We start from the raw sequence: 14,192 nt of genomic DNA, 5'->3' as shown, positions 1-14,192 counted from the left end.
CTTTTTCTCTTGTGCTTTGCTCCATTTGTCCTTTCCATGTTTGCACAGAGCCAGGCTTAGGATGCACACAGTGTCCGCCTGCCATTTAGCTACCTGACAGTTCCTTGGTGTCTGCTGAATCCTTTTCCCCATAAGCCCAGAGATTGCCTCGATGTCGTGTGATGCTAAATGAACCCGTGCTTCCATTTCAGAGGGACGAGTGGATGACCTTCGACTTCATGTCTGTGAAAGCGACGTCAGCAGCCGCATTAAGAGCCGAAAGACAGAAGGAGAAAACGCTGGAGCGTGAACGAGCCGAAGCTGTAGAAAAGGTAACGAGTCGTTCATCTGAGCGTGTGCGCTGCGTGAGAATCACCGTGCAGGTCTGTGCCGGGGAGCTGCGGGGCTTGTGCTCCCCGAGGCGGTAACTATAAGAGATTGCCAGGGGAGCAGCACCCGCATACCACTGCTTACTGGTCTCTGTCATATACTGTAGTGGCCATGGCAGCTGCCACATGTGCAGTCACTCAGCTGTCCGGGTCCTGAACTCTGCGGATAGATTTAGGGCTGGACCGTGGGCAGATTAGTCTCCCCATCAATATATTTTTTTTCACCTAGTGGTGGTTTAGAAATAATGCGCACACACTTGCACAGGTATGGTGTGGTGAATATTAAAGCTTTTATCATACTTTTGCAGTCTCTGTAATGATTAATAGAAAAATTGGGAATGGTGAGTGGACATGATGAGAAAAGAGAGCCGTCACCTGTCCTCTGCCCCTCCCCCACCCTCCTCTCCCAACCTCCCCTCTCTGGCCTTCCTCCGCTCCCGCCCTCCCTTGTATTCTGCCTGTCCTCTGCTCCACTCTCTCTTGTCCTCTGTCCCCTTCTTCCCTCTCCCTTCCCTGGCCGTCCTCTACCATCACTTTCCCTCAGGTTCCCCCCCCCACTTCCTTCCCTGGCTGTACTTTGTCCCCCCTCCACACACACACTCACCTCCCTGGCCGTCCTCTACCACCACTTTTCCTTGTCCTCGGTCAAACCGTCCTCCCTAACTCCCTTCCCTGGTTGTCCTCCGCTCCTGGCCTACCTTGTCCTCTATCCCCTCCACTCCCTTCCCTGGCTGTTGTTTGCCCCCGCGTTCCCTTATCCTCTGTCCCCCTTTCCACTCACCTCCCTGGGTGTACCCCTCTCCCTTGTCCTTTGCCCCAGCATTCCCTTATCTTCTGTGTCCCTTTGCTCCCTTCCCTGCCTGTCATCTTCCTCGCCCTCCCTTGTCCTCCGCCCCCGCCTTCCCTTGTTCTCTGCCCCCCCCACTCCCTTCCCTTGCTGTCCTCTGTCCCCTTCCCCCGTCCCAGCTTCCTTTCCTTCCCCCGTCCTCCATCCCTGCTCTCCCTTGTCCTCTGTGTCCCCTCCCTTTTTTACTCCATTTCCTCGTCTTCTCCGCCTTCCCTTGTTCTCTGTCCCTCAACTCCCTACCCTAGCCATCCTCTTCCTCCGCCTTCCCTTATCCTCTGCCCTCCCCTCATCCATTCTCTTCCCTGATTGTCGTCTGCCCCCTCCCTCCCTTGTCCTCTGCCGCCCCACCTCACCTTCCTGGCTGTCCTTTGCCACTACCTTTCCGTTCCATGTCCACGGTCCCCCCAACTCCCTTCACTGGCCATCCTCTCCCCCTCCTTCCCTTGTCCTCTGTCTCCCCTACTCCCCACCCTGGCCGTCCTCTCCTCCCCCCTTCCCACTCACCTCCCTGACCGTTCCTCAGTCCCTGCCCTCCTTAGTTCTGTCCCCCCCATTTCCTTCCCTTGCTGTCCTCTCCCTCCCCCCCCCCCCCCCCCTCACTTCTCTGGCCGTCTTCTGCCCCTGCCCTCCCTTGTCCTCTGTCCCTCCCCCACTACCTTCCCTGGCTGTCCTCTGCCCTCCCCTCCCTTGACCTTTTGCCCACCCCCATTCCCCTCCCTGGCCGTCTTCTGCCCCTGCCTTCACTTGTCCTCTGTCCCCCCTTTTTCACTCCCCTCCCGTCCTCTGCCCCTGCCCTACCTGTTGTCCGTCTGTAATAAGATAAGTGTTAGCGCGGTGACGCTGGATGTTGGGTGACGCTGGATGTTGGGTGACGCTGGATGTTGGGTGACGCTGGATGTTGGGTGACAGTGTTGTCCTATTCCTGCAGCCAGATGGATTTGCCGCTCTGCCTTCTAAGAGGAATTTACAGGGATGACGAACTGGAAGAAAAAAAATTCTGAAAAACACTGCTATAGTAAAGTGTTTCTCTATTAACGAGCTCTTAAAGGGATTTCCAGGATGAGATAAACTTTAGGGAAAAAAAAGTTGCAAAAAACCCACCGCCACATCTGTCGAGGGGTTGTGTGAAGTATTAAAGCTGTGCGACAGCTGAGCTCAATGTTGCGGAGCTGCAGAACCTCGCAGACGTGCAGCATCACCTCCACATGGCTGTGCGGACAGGTCCCGGCTTCTCTGCCTGCGCGGCTTTTTATATTCCGCTCCCGTCTGTGTGTTTTGCAGGAGAAGCTGCAGGCGAGGGAGTTAAACCCGTACTGGAAGGACGGCGGTTCAGGATTGCCACCAGAGGAGGGGGATGTAACCTCAGCTAAAAAAGGTACAAGCAATTTCCATAGAAGCGTCTTCCAGCGCCCGGCTGTCCGTCCGTGTATGTCACTGTCACGCCACCGATCCGCAGGAGCCTTGAAAGAATAGAAATGGCCTTTCTGCTGCCATAGGAAAGGCAGCGCCGGCACTTGTCATCCTTTATTAGCACGCTCCTCCTTTTGTATGTGTTCTCTCCAGCCGCACAGCACATTAACATAACCGTATTAATCAGGAGCCTAATCCTGACGTCCTCCACAATGTATGCCATTATATCGTCCCGGGAAATTGTCAAAGGAAATCTCAGATCCTGGAAAATGTAAATTAAAGCTTTGATTACTTGTAATTGCTGAAAAATAGGTGGAAAATTGTCCATGAAACACCTCCCCAAAAATATAGATAAGGTTATTGCTGATAGACAATTATATAGTATATTGAGATTTAAGGGTCACTTCCGTCTTTCTGTCTGTCCTTCTGTCTGTCCTTCTGTCTGTCCTCAACTTCCGTCACGGTTATTCATTCGCTGATTGGTCTCCCCAGCTGCCTGTCATGGCTGCCGTGACCAATCAGCGACGGCCACAGTCCGATTAGTCCCTCCCTACTCCCCTGCAGTCAGTGCCGGTGCCCGCTCCATACTCCCCGCAGTCACCGCTCACACAGGGTTAATGCCAGCGGTAACGGACCGCGTTATGCCGCGGGTAACTCACTCCGTTACCGCCGCTATTAACCCTGTGTGACCAAGTTTTTACTATAGATGCTGCCTATGCAGCGTCAATAGTAAAAGGATCTAATGTTAAAAATAATAATAAAAAAAATAATTATATTCTCACCTTCCGCCGCCTTTCCCGGTCCTTGCGACCCTCCGGTAACCGCTCCGTGCAAGCGGCAGGTTCCGGTAGCAAGGATCGTGTGGGAGAAGGACCTGCCATGACGTCACGGTCATGCGACCGCGACGTCATCACACCCTGGGACCGGAAGCTGCCGCCTGTACCGCACACAGGCGACAGAACTACAAGTATGGTGAGTATGTTAGAACTACAAGGGGCCCTCGGATCGGAAGGTGAGTGTTTATTTTGTATTTTTTAACCTGTGGCTGGGCAATATACTACGTGGTTCTGTGCAATATACTACGTGGTTCTGTGCAATATACTACGTGGTTCTGTGCAATATACTACGTGGTTCTGTGCAATATACTACGTGGCTGGGTAATATACTACATCGCTGGGCAATATACTACGTGGTTCTGTGCAATATACTACGTCACTGGGCAATATACTACATGGGCTGTGCTATATACTACGTGACTGGGCAATATACTACGTGGCTGGGCAATATACTACGTGGACATGCATATTCTAGAATACCCGATGCGTTAGAATCGGGCCACCATCTAGTAAAATATATATCACACACACTCACATGCTTTCTTTCACGCGCACACTCTCGCTCACACACTCTCGCTCACACACTCTCGCTCACACACTCTCGCTCACACACTCTCGCTCTCACACTCTCGCTCACACACTCTCGCTCACACACTCTCGCTCACACACTCTCGCTCACACACTCTCGCTCACACACTCTCGCTCACACACTCTCGCTCACACACTCTCGCTCACACACTCTCGCTCACACACTCTCGCTCACACACTCTCGCTCACACACTCTCGCTCACACACTCTCGCTCACACACTCTCGCTCACACACACTCTCGCTCACACACACTCTCGCTCGCTCACACACACTCTCGCTCGCTCACACACACTCTCGCTCGCTCACACACACTCTCGCTCGCTCACACACACTCTCGCTCACTCACACACACTCTCGCTCACTCACACACACTCTCGCTCACTCACACACACTCTCGCTCACTCACACACACTCTCGCTCACTCACACACACTCTCGCTCACTCACACACACTCTCGCTCACTCACACACACTCTCGCTCACTCACACACACTCTCGCTCACTCACACACACTCTCGCTCACTCACACACACTCTCGCTCACTCACACACACTCTCGCTCACTCACACACACTCTCGCTCACTCACACACACTCTCGCTCACTCACACACACTCTCGCTCACTCACACACACTCTCGCTCACTCACACACACTCTCGCTCACTCACACACACTCTCGCTCACTCACACACACTCTCGCTCACTCACACACACTCTCGCTCACTCACACACACTCTCGCTCACTCACACACACTCTCGCTCACTCACACACACTCTCGCTCACTCACACACACTCTCGCTCACTCACACACACTCTCGCTCACTCACACACACTCTCGCTCACTCACACACACTCTCGCTCACTCACACACACTCTCGCTCACTCACACACACTCTCGCTCACTCACACACACTCTCGCTCACTCACACACACTCTCGCTCACTCACACACACTCTCGCTCACTCACACACACTCTCGCTCACTCACACACACTCTCGCTCACTCACACACACTCTCGCTCACTCACACACACTCTCGCTCACTCACACACACTCTCGCTCACTCACACTTGCAGTGTTTTCACTTTAATAGGTAGTGAAGCAATTAATAATGTCTAAACGGGCGTTACCATTGTCAGCAGGGCGGGTGCCTACATACCGTGACAGTATTTGGGGAACGGTAAGGCCGGCTCTTCAACTTATTCATGTATTTCCTGGAGAAATAGGAAAAGCAAAAAGGACAATATGGAGTTCTAAAAAAAAAAAAAGAGAGGTGCGAGGGTTTCCTCTGGTTACTCCTCTGTGACGGATATGTTGGTGCTCTGCAAGTAGCACAAATAGAGAAGACTGATCCCTTCCCTGGTGCGGAAACTCCATTTAAAGGAGCCTCCAGGTAGCATGTTAAGGAACAAGAGAAGCAGAAAAGTCAGTAGGTGGTTCTTCTCGGCGACTGACAGCCTTTACTTTGTGATTGTGCATGCAGAGAGAGCTGTCAATCACTAATTAGGACCGCCCCCTTCTGCTTTCTGGCGATCAGTTATTGCAGGCTTTACTATAGCAGTCGGTGCCATTATTATGTGCCGTCATTATCTGACCTTTTCCCGCAGTTCAGCTGGTGGCGGACGGAGGGCTGAGCTGGCTACAGAAGTCTCTGCAGAGAATGCAGGAACAGTCGGACCGAGAGAATCGGAGCCTGGAGGACATCGTGGCTGAGAGATACGGGGTGAGAATGACACTATTCAGTGACTACATCCTCCTGCCATTCGCACTGGTAGCGCAGGAGGATCTCCGTTTTATTTTCCTATTATTGATCACCTGCTGTTTTCTGCAAATTAGAGATGTGTTCAGCCACAAACCTTCCCCCCCATTGTGGCCGCTGCATTGGATGGGGAGTATTACACAGCGGCCGTTCAGACTGCAGGGAATCGGTCATCAGAAGAAGGACCCCTCATATAAATCGGGGTTTCATGTTAAACGTAAACAATCCTGATTCCATTTTTCTTCGGTTTTCCATATTACTATCTATATAAAAAAACCATTCACATTGACCACTGGGCCGAATATTAGACGCCCACTTCATGTTGTGTACAGAAGACTTTGCAGAAATCTCATCATCAGAGACGGGACTATAATAAAAGGAAACACCTCTATATACTGTAGATGACATAAAATCCACCATTCACAACAGGTGGCCATAGCTCCCCTCCTCCTCCTCCTGTACAATTATTGATAACCCCTCTGTACAGAGTAGATAATCACAGCTCCCCTCCTCCTCCTCCTGTACAATGACAGATAAGACCTCTACAGTGGGTACAGAAAGTATTCAGACCCCTTTAAATTTTTCACGCTTTGTTTAATTGCAGCCATTTGTTAAACTCAAAAAAGGTAATTTTCTTTCACATTAATGTACACTCTGCACCCCATCTTGACTGAAAAAAAACAGTAATGTAGTAATGTTTGAAAATTTATTAAAGAAAAACTGAAATATCACATGGTCATAAGTATTCAGACCCTTTGCTCAGACACTCATATGTCAGTCACATGCTGTCCATTTCCTTGTGATCCTCCTTGAGATGGTTCTACTCCTTCATTGGAGTCCAGCTGTGTTTAATTAAACTGATAGGACTTGATTTGGAAAGACGCACACCTGTCTATATAAGACCTCACAGTGCATGTCAGACTGTCAAATGAGAATCATGAGGTCAAAGGAACTGGCCAAGGAGCTCAGAGACAGAATTGTGGCAAGGCACAGATCTGGCCAAGGTTACAGAATTTTTGCAGTACTCAAGGTTCCTAAGAGCACAGTGGCTTCCATAATCCTTAAATGGAAGAAGTTTTGAACCACCAGAAGCCTTCCTAGACCTGGCCGTCCAGCCAAAGTGAGCAATTGTGGGAGAAGAGCCTTGGTAAGAGAGGTAAAGAAGAACCCCAAGATCACTGTGGCTGAGCTCCAGAGATGCAGTAGGAAGATAGTTGACTTTGTGGAACTTTCTCCCATCACTGCAGCCCTCCACCAGTCGGGCCTTTATGGCAGAGTGGCCCGACGGAAGCCTCTCCTCAGTGCAAGACATCAGAAAGCCCTCATAAAGTTTGCTAAAAAAACCACATGAAGGACTCCCAGACTATGAGAAATAAGATTCTCTGGTCTGATGAGACGAAGATAGATCTTTTTGGCGATAATTCTAAGTGGTATGTGTTGAGAAAACCAGGCACTGCTCAACACCTGCCCAATACAATCCCAACAGTGAAACATGGTGGTGGCAGCTTCATGCTATGGGGGTGATTTCCAGCTGCAGGGACAGGACGACTGGTTGTCAATGAAGGAAAAATGAATGCGGCCAAGTACAGAGATATCCTGGATGAAAACCTCTCCCAGAGTGCTCTGGACCTCAGACTTGGCCAAAGGTTCACCTTCCAACTAGACAATGACCCTAAGCACACAGCTAAAATAACAAAGGAGTGACTTCAGAACAACTCTGTGACCATTCTTGACTGGCCCAGCCAGAGCCCTGACCTAAACCCAATTGAGCATCTCTGGAGAGACCTGAAAATGGCTGTCCACCAACGTTCACCATCCAACCTGACGGAACTGCAGAGGATCTACAAGGAAGAATGGCAGAGGATCCCCAAATCCAGGTGTGAAAAACTTGATGCATATTCCCAAGAAGACTCATGGCTGTACTAGCTCAAAAGGTGCTTCTACTCAATACTGAGCAAAGGGTCTGAATACTTATGACCATGTGATGTTTCAGGTTTTCTTTTTTAATAAATTTGCAAAAATTTCTACGCTTCTGTTTTGTTTTTTTGTGTTTTTTTTTCAGTCAAGATGAGGTGCAGAGTGCACATTAATGAGAAAAAATTAACTTTTTTGATTTTACCAAATGGCTGCAATGAAGCAAAGAGTGAAATATTTAAAGGGTTCTGAATACTTTCCGTACCCACTGTACATACAGTAGATAACACAGGATCCACTATTCATAATAATGTCACAGCTCATCTCCTCCTCCTTCTCAATGACCTTTGTCCTTAGGGGAGCATACTCAGATTACGTGCTCAGAGGGCTTCTATATAGATTTAGGGTCTGGTCCATCTTCTGATGATCATGTCCACGTGCCCAACAGGGAGTAGGAATGTCTTAACTTAGTACTTGTCATCAGTGCGAAAAATGCACAATTTCTTTTTTCTTAAGTCTAGATTGTGATATAAAAAAAAAAAACAATGAAAAGAAAAAAAGCACTTTTTTTAATAAAAAAAATACATTTAGCATAGAAACCGGATTATAACAGTAAATAATTGTTGATAACACATTCCCTTTAATAGCCACTCATAGCCAAGGATGCCTTGAATATGGCAAAACAGCTCTCTTTTGGTTCTAGAGAGGAAGATCCTGAGTGGAGGATTCCCTGAGGAACCTCATGTGTTCGATTAGGGCACATCGGCTGAGGTGGTCTTCCTGGGACATCCCCCTTTAATTTTGTGGGTTGTGTATTTATTAAAGTTTATTTGTTCGGGTGGACACCTGAAGTGATGTGGGTGCATGATCCCCCCCCCCCCCCGTTCACAATCTTCAGGACCGTGGTTCTCCGGATCGGTGGGGGGTCCCAGCGATATGTGAAGATAGGGGATAACTTCCAAACTTGAGAATACCCCTATAGGCGAGAAGTGAGAGACTCTGGAAGGCCCCCAATAACCCCTTGTAACTGGTACCAAAAATTTTACAATAATTTTACTTATTTTTTTTCTTACCAGTCTATGGAAATCTTCCAAAGCAAAATGGAAGCTGCCGAAAGAGCGGTAACACCGAATTTCAGGGGAGAACAGGATGACAGAAGAGAAAGGTGGAGAAAATCAAAGTATCACGACCAAGACTCCAGAACATATGCTAAACCTGAAGGATCAAGTGATCGTAAACTTGACGCTCGCAGATCTGAGCACTCGTCCTATAGGCCGAGTAGAGAATATAATTCCGATAAAACCAATGAAGAGGAAAAAGATTCCAAGAGGAACTTCAGGCCAGAAACTGGTCGTAGAGACTATCTAGCAAGACGCTTGGAGGAAGCTACTGATGGAAAGAGCGCCACTTCCAAGCTTAAGCACCAGTTTTTAAAACCATCTGACAATATGGAGGAGGCCACCGTCAGCCCATCGAGACAGAGACATGACCCCAACTCTTCTTCTCAGATCTTCTCCAAAAGCCGCTTCTTAAAACCTGCTGATGGTGAATCTGCTCCTTTATGGAAGAGAATGTCCTCAAACCGATCCAGGGAGGAGAATTGGGGATCCACTGGAGAAGACCGAGATCTCAGTACAAAATGTGAAAAATCTCAAGAGAAAGAGCCTCAGTCTTCTCAAGAAAGCCCACCAACATCCTCACGGTAAATCCTCACGACTTCTCTGAATGTGTGTCCCATTAGTGGTTGTGGTGAGTCCTGTCGCTCATCTCATGGGCTGCTATCGTCTGTCTCGCATAATTAGCGTACTTTTGATCAGAAGATGATCAGCCTACAACAACCATTGACTGTGGTCATCATCCATCATTTTCACTCATATTTTATCACAATTCTTTTGATTTCAGCAGATTTCTATTAATATAGCGTCATAACTGTTTAAAAGGAATGTCATCATCACTACTCTTTAAATCATGTTATATGTAAAGTTTTAGGCAGGTGGGGAAAAATACTGCAAATTAAGAATTCTTTCAAAGATAGGAGTGATAATAGCTTGTTTTTGTCAATTAACAAAATGCAAAATGAATGAGCAAAAGAAAAATCTAACTCACACCTCCTTTGGTGACCTCCCATGGCTTTCATCACTTCTTCTAGGTACTTGTACTTCCACAGTTTTTGAAGAGACACTCGGCAGGGAGGTTGTTGCTGTTCCAGATATCTTGGAGAACTAACCACAGATCTTCTGAGGATGTCACTTGTGCAAATCCTTTTGTCTCTTCATATAATCCCAGACAGACCGGATGATGTGAGATCTGAGCTCTGTGGGACCCGGATCATCCCTTCCAGGATTCCTTGTTTTTCCTATCCTACATTCACACAAGACTGTGGTTGCTTCTCCAAGATGTTTGGAACACCCTATGTGTGGTTAGAAAAATGTATGATGTTTTGAAGGTAAAGAGCGGTCACACCAAATATTGATGTGATTTCAATTTCTCTTTTGTCATTCAATTTTGTTAGGTGAGAAACTATTAACCAGGGCTGTGGAGTCAAAGTCAAACCTCCCACTTCGACACCGAGTCAGACTCCTCAATTTCCCTGACTCTGACTCTCTTACATGGGTCATGTTTAAGTGATAAGTTTACTGCAGCAAAATGGTAACATCAGGCTTTGCATCACCATTATGATACAATAATGAAGCTATTTACTTGCCTTAATCCTGATTTTCTATTCACTTCAGCAGTTCTGAGATGAGTGCAGGGCTGCAGGCATTCCTTCCCAGTGCTTTTTTGCTTTGATCTGTAGAGGAAGAGCTTCACTACTGAGCATGTGCATAAAGTGCAGCACAGATTCATCTCAACTATGACCCCACAGCACTGGTCACTACTGAGCATGTGCATAAAGTGCAGCACAGATTCAGCTCAACTATGACTCCACAGCACTGGTCACTACTGAGCATGTACATAAAGTGCAGCACAGATTCTTCTCAACTATGACTCCACTGCACTGGTCACTACTGAGCATGTACATAAAGTGCAGCACAGATTCATCTCAACTATGACTCCACTGCACTGGTCACTACTGAGCATGTACATAAAGTGCAGCACAGATTCATCTCAACTAAAAGCCCAGATCCTTAGATCAGGAACAGAACAGACATTTATAGGACATTTCATTACCTCCCCAAATTATGAAAAAATGTACAGCACGTCCTGCATTGTACTACTGTACCCAATGTATTATATGTTTTAGGAGTCTAAGTCCATTTTATTCCAACTAAATGGACAGCGACTCGACGACTTCGACTCCACAGTACTGCTATTAACACTTCTGTTTTTTAAAACATTCTTACATTGCAGCATATTTTCTGCACCTGCCTAAAACTTTTGCACAGTACTGTTTAAAACTTTTTTTTTTTTCTTTTCATTTTTCAAATCACAATCTGTATAAAAAAAAAAAAAAAAAAAAAAAATTAGAATATTTCAGTTTTTCACACTGGCCACTAGGGCAAATTTACACTTCATGTTTAAGGAAATCTGCTTGTACTTTAGCAGCAACAGACAGACTCAGAACATAACTTTTCTATGAAATCCTCTAAGAATGTGTGCAAAGGTGATTGTGAAGGAAGAGGAGCCATGAACGTCAACTGTTGTGAATGTTGGATTCTGTGTTACTGGCTGTGTATTACCTGTTATTGCATTTCTGCCTGTGATGATAATGACACTGCTGAAAAGTATTCTGTAAAAGGAAATGTCGGTTTAGAAAAGCCCCAGTTGCCATTGAGGATACTGCAAAGTTTCAGGTGTGTAGTTCTCCTCAATATTCCTCCTCCTTGTGGCTACTGGCTCTCTGTAAATCTTCAGAAACTGATGATTTTCTCTGAAATGCTGTAGTGCAGCCAGACTTTGATTCATGCGTCCCATTTTTAATCTGTTATCCACAACTTAACTTCTTCGGGACACATGGACATTTACAGAACATGTGTGAATGATAGTAACTACTGAAGTGAATCAGTTTGTGGTTCGACCCCTTGGGCCATTGCATATTTCCAGAAAAGCTTTGTAATGATTGTCCTGAGTGTGGGACCCCTTATTTCCCTGTCCGCCGTCCTGCAGTCCGCTCACGTAGCCAGTTATTAATGTGTTTTCCGCGCCTCTGTTAACACGACTCGTTATATTTTTCTTATCTCGCCTTTTTATATTATCCAGCCCCCGGTTTTCCTACCGTTGTTTGGAATAATTTAGGTACAAAGCGCCTCCATTAATCCGCGCTTTCTAGCGAGCGGCAGAGGTCAGGGAGTTCTCTTTTAAGACCTGCCATGTTCTGAATAGGTTAAGAAAACAGCATAAAAGAGACTGGAGCTGAAAGCTTTCCTAATTGATAACCCCCCGGTGTTTGGAAGCCCAAATCACAGAAACCCACAGCGAGAAAATATATATTTTTTTTTATTCTCCTTATCAAAACTTCCGGCTTCTTTGCTTTCTAGTTTCCTGTGGCTCAGCAGAGAGATCTATTAGGATTTTATCTTTTCTTCTCTGTGCTTGCCCCGGCTCGCACAGCGAGAGCGCCGCTCTGATATTAGCGGCGGAGAGGCCACGTGCAACGGGAAGTTGTCTGCTCGGCGTCCCGGTAACGAGCTGTTTTTGTGTGTTTGATGTCCACTGTCTTGAACCGCGTGGGACATGATCCATCAACCAGTTTTGTTTTTTTTTTTTTCTGCAACCTTTAGGTTGTGTTCACACCTTTAAGTAATAATTTCTGCAGCTCTCGGCAGGAAAAACTCAGCTGAAAAACTGATTTGAAAAAACGGACTGATTTGAGGTAAATGGTGAAAAACGCACAGAGAATTGCCAATGCTGCACTCACAAATAAGCAACGTGTGCGTGACACTTCAGGTTTCTCGTTCACTTTGCTGGCATCAGGATTGCTTCCGGTTTATCTAGAAAATCGGCAAGGAAAAAAAACTGCACCAAACCTGCAACGTCTGCACACAGCCTTAGTGTTTTTATGCGAATGTTGGGCAACTCCACAAACTTTTTGAAAACTTAGCGAGGGGATGTGGCCGAACTCAACCGACAGTCATTAAAATTTCCGACACAAAAGTGTCTGACTCTTGAAAACTTTAATTATGTAAATCACAGGATGGATAGATGCGTTAATCTTTTATAGTACAAAAAAGTTTTGATTCTGCACTAAAAAAAAAAACCACAAAAAAACCAACTTTTTTTTTCACCTGCACTTTTTCAGACTCCCCATAGAGGCCTCTAGGAAAAAAGAACGACATGGATGTTTTTATTTTAACAGGGCCAAACGTGAATGACAAGGGGTTGTCCCAAGTAGTGGACAACCCCTTTAAGTGTTCCTTTACTGAAAAGCACCTATGGATCGGCAGGATAGATGATGATGACACAGAATGTTACTAATGTGCCTGCAGCGTCTTGCGGTATTCCCACTCTGTGACGGGCACTGGCGGCACGTGCTCAGCTGACATCGTTACTGCCAGGCTGACGGCTCCACGTTGTGTCCCCATCTATTAATCTGTGGTTCCCAAAGTGTCTTAGAAAGTTCTATCCCCATAAGAATAGTGACGACCGTCTTATATCGTCTCTGTACCTTCTGGTAACTTGATGTCATTTGATGTAAAATGTGGTAAATTGACAATCATTTTATTTTGTATGATCTCTTACCCCAGAAACATCAGAGTGCCGGTGGCCAGACGTCTCTTTAGTCTAATAGCTAACTACTCCCTGTTAGGTGTAATCGGGGTCTATCGGCAGAGACACCAGGTGGATTATAGGAAGGCGGGAACAGATTTCTGCTCTACAGCAAGTGGGGGCAGGGCTTTGTATCTGTACAGGAAGTGGGGAGGGGCTTTGTCTCGCTACAGCAAGTGGGGAGGGGCTTTGTCTCACTACAGCAAGTGGGGGCGGGGCTTTATCACTACAGCAAGTGGGGGCAGGGCTTTGTATCTGTACAGGAAGTGGGGAGGGGCTGTCTCACTACAGCAAGTGGGGGCGGGGCTTTGTCTCACTACAGCAAGTGGGGGCGGGCTTTGTACCTGTACAGGAAGTGGGGAGGGGCTTTGTCCCACTACAGCAAGTGGGGAGGGGCTTTGTCTCACTTCAGCAAGTGGGGGCAGGGCTTTGTATCTGTACAGGAAGTGGGGAGGGGCTGTCTCACTACAGCAAGTGGGGGCGGGGCTTTGTCTCACTACAGCAAGTGGGGGCAGGGCTTTGTATCTGTACAGGAAGTGGGGAGGGGCTGTCTCACTACAGCAAGTGGGGGCGGGGCTTTGTCTCACTACAGCAAGTGGGGGCGGGGCTTTGTATCTGTACAGGAAGTGGGGAGGGGCTGTCTCACTACAGCAAGTGGGGGCGGGGCTTTGTATCTGTACAGGAAGTGGGGAGGGGCTGTCTCTGCAGCAAGTGGGGGCGGGGCTTTGTATCTACAGGAAGTGGGGAGGGGCTGTCTCACTACAG

The 14,192-nt window shown here is 47.3% G+C and overlaps 1 protein-coding gene across 1 annotated transcript in view; it reads left to right on the top strand.

Moving 5' to 3' along the window:
* The window catches only part of CWF19L2 (CWF19 like cell cycle control factor 2), a 125,723-nt gene that overhangs the window by 17,414 nt on the left and 94,117 nt on the right, over positions 1-14,192 (top strand). The window contains exons 5-8 of the mRNA XM_077298403.1: positions 192-311; positions 2,497-2,590; positions 5,656-5,771; positions 8,798-9,423. Coding sequence (XP_077154518.1) covers positions 192-311; positions 2,497-2,590; positions 5,656-5,771; positions 8,798-9,423 — 956 coding nt within the window. The remainder of the gene's footprint in view (positions 1-191; positions 312-2,496; positions 2,591-5,655; positions 5,772-8,797; positions 9,424-14,192) is intronic.

The sequence above is a fragment of the Ranitomeya variabilis genome, chromosome 3 (assembly GCF_051348905.1).
Source record: "Ranitomeya variabilis isolate aRanVar5 chromosome 3, aRanVar5.hap1, whole genome shotgun sequence".
Taxonomy (NCBI): domain Eukaryota; kingdom Metazoa; phylum Chordata; class Amphibia; order Anura; family Dendrobatidae; genus Ranitomeya; species Ranitomeya variabilis.
Note: the sequence above shows the minus strand (reverse complement) of the source record. Positions and strands in the feature narration are given on the sequence as shown.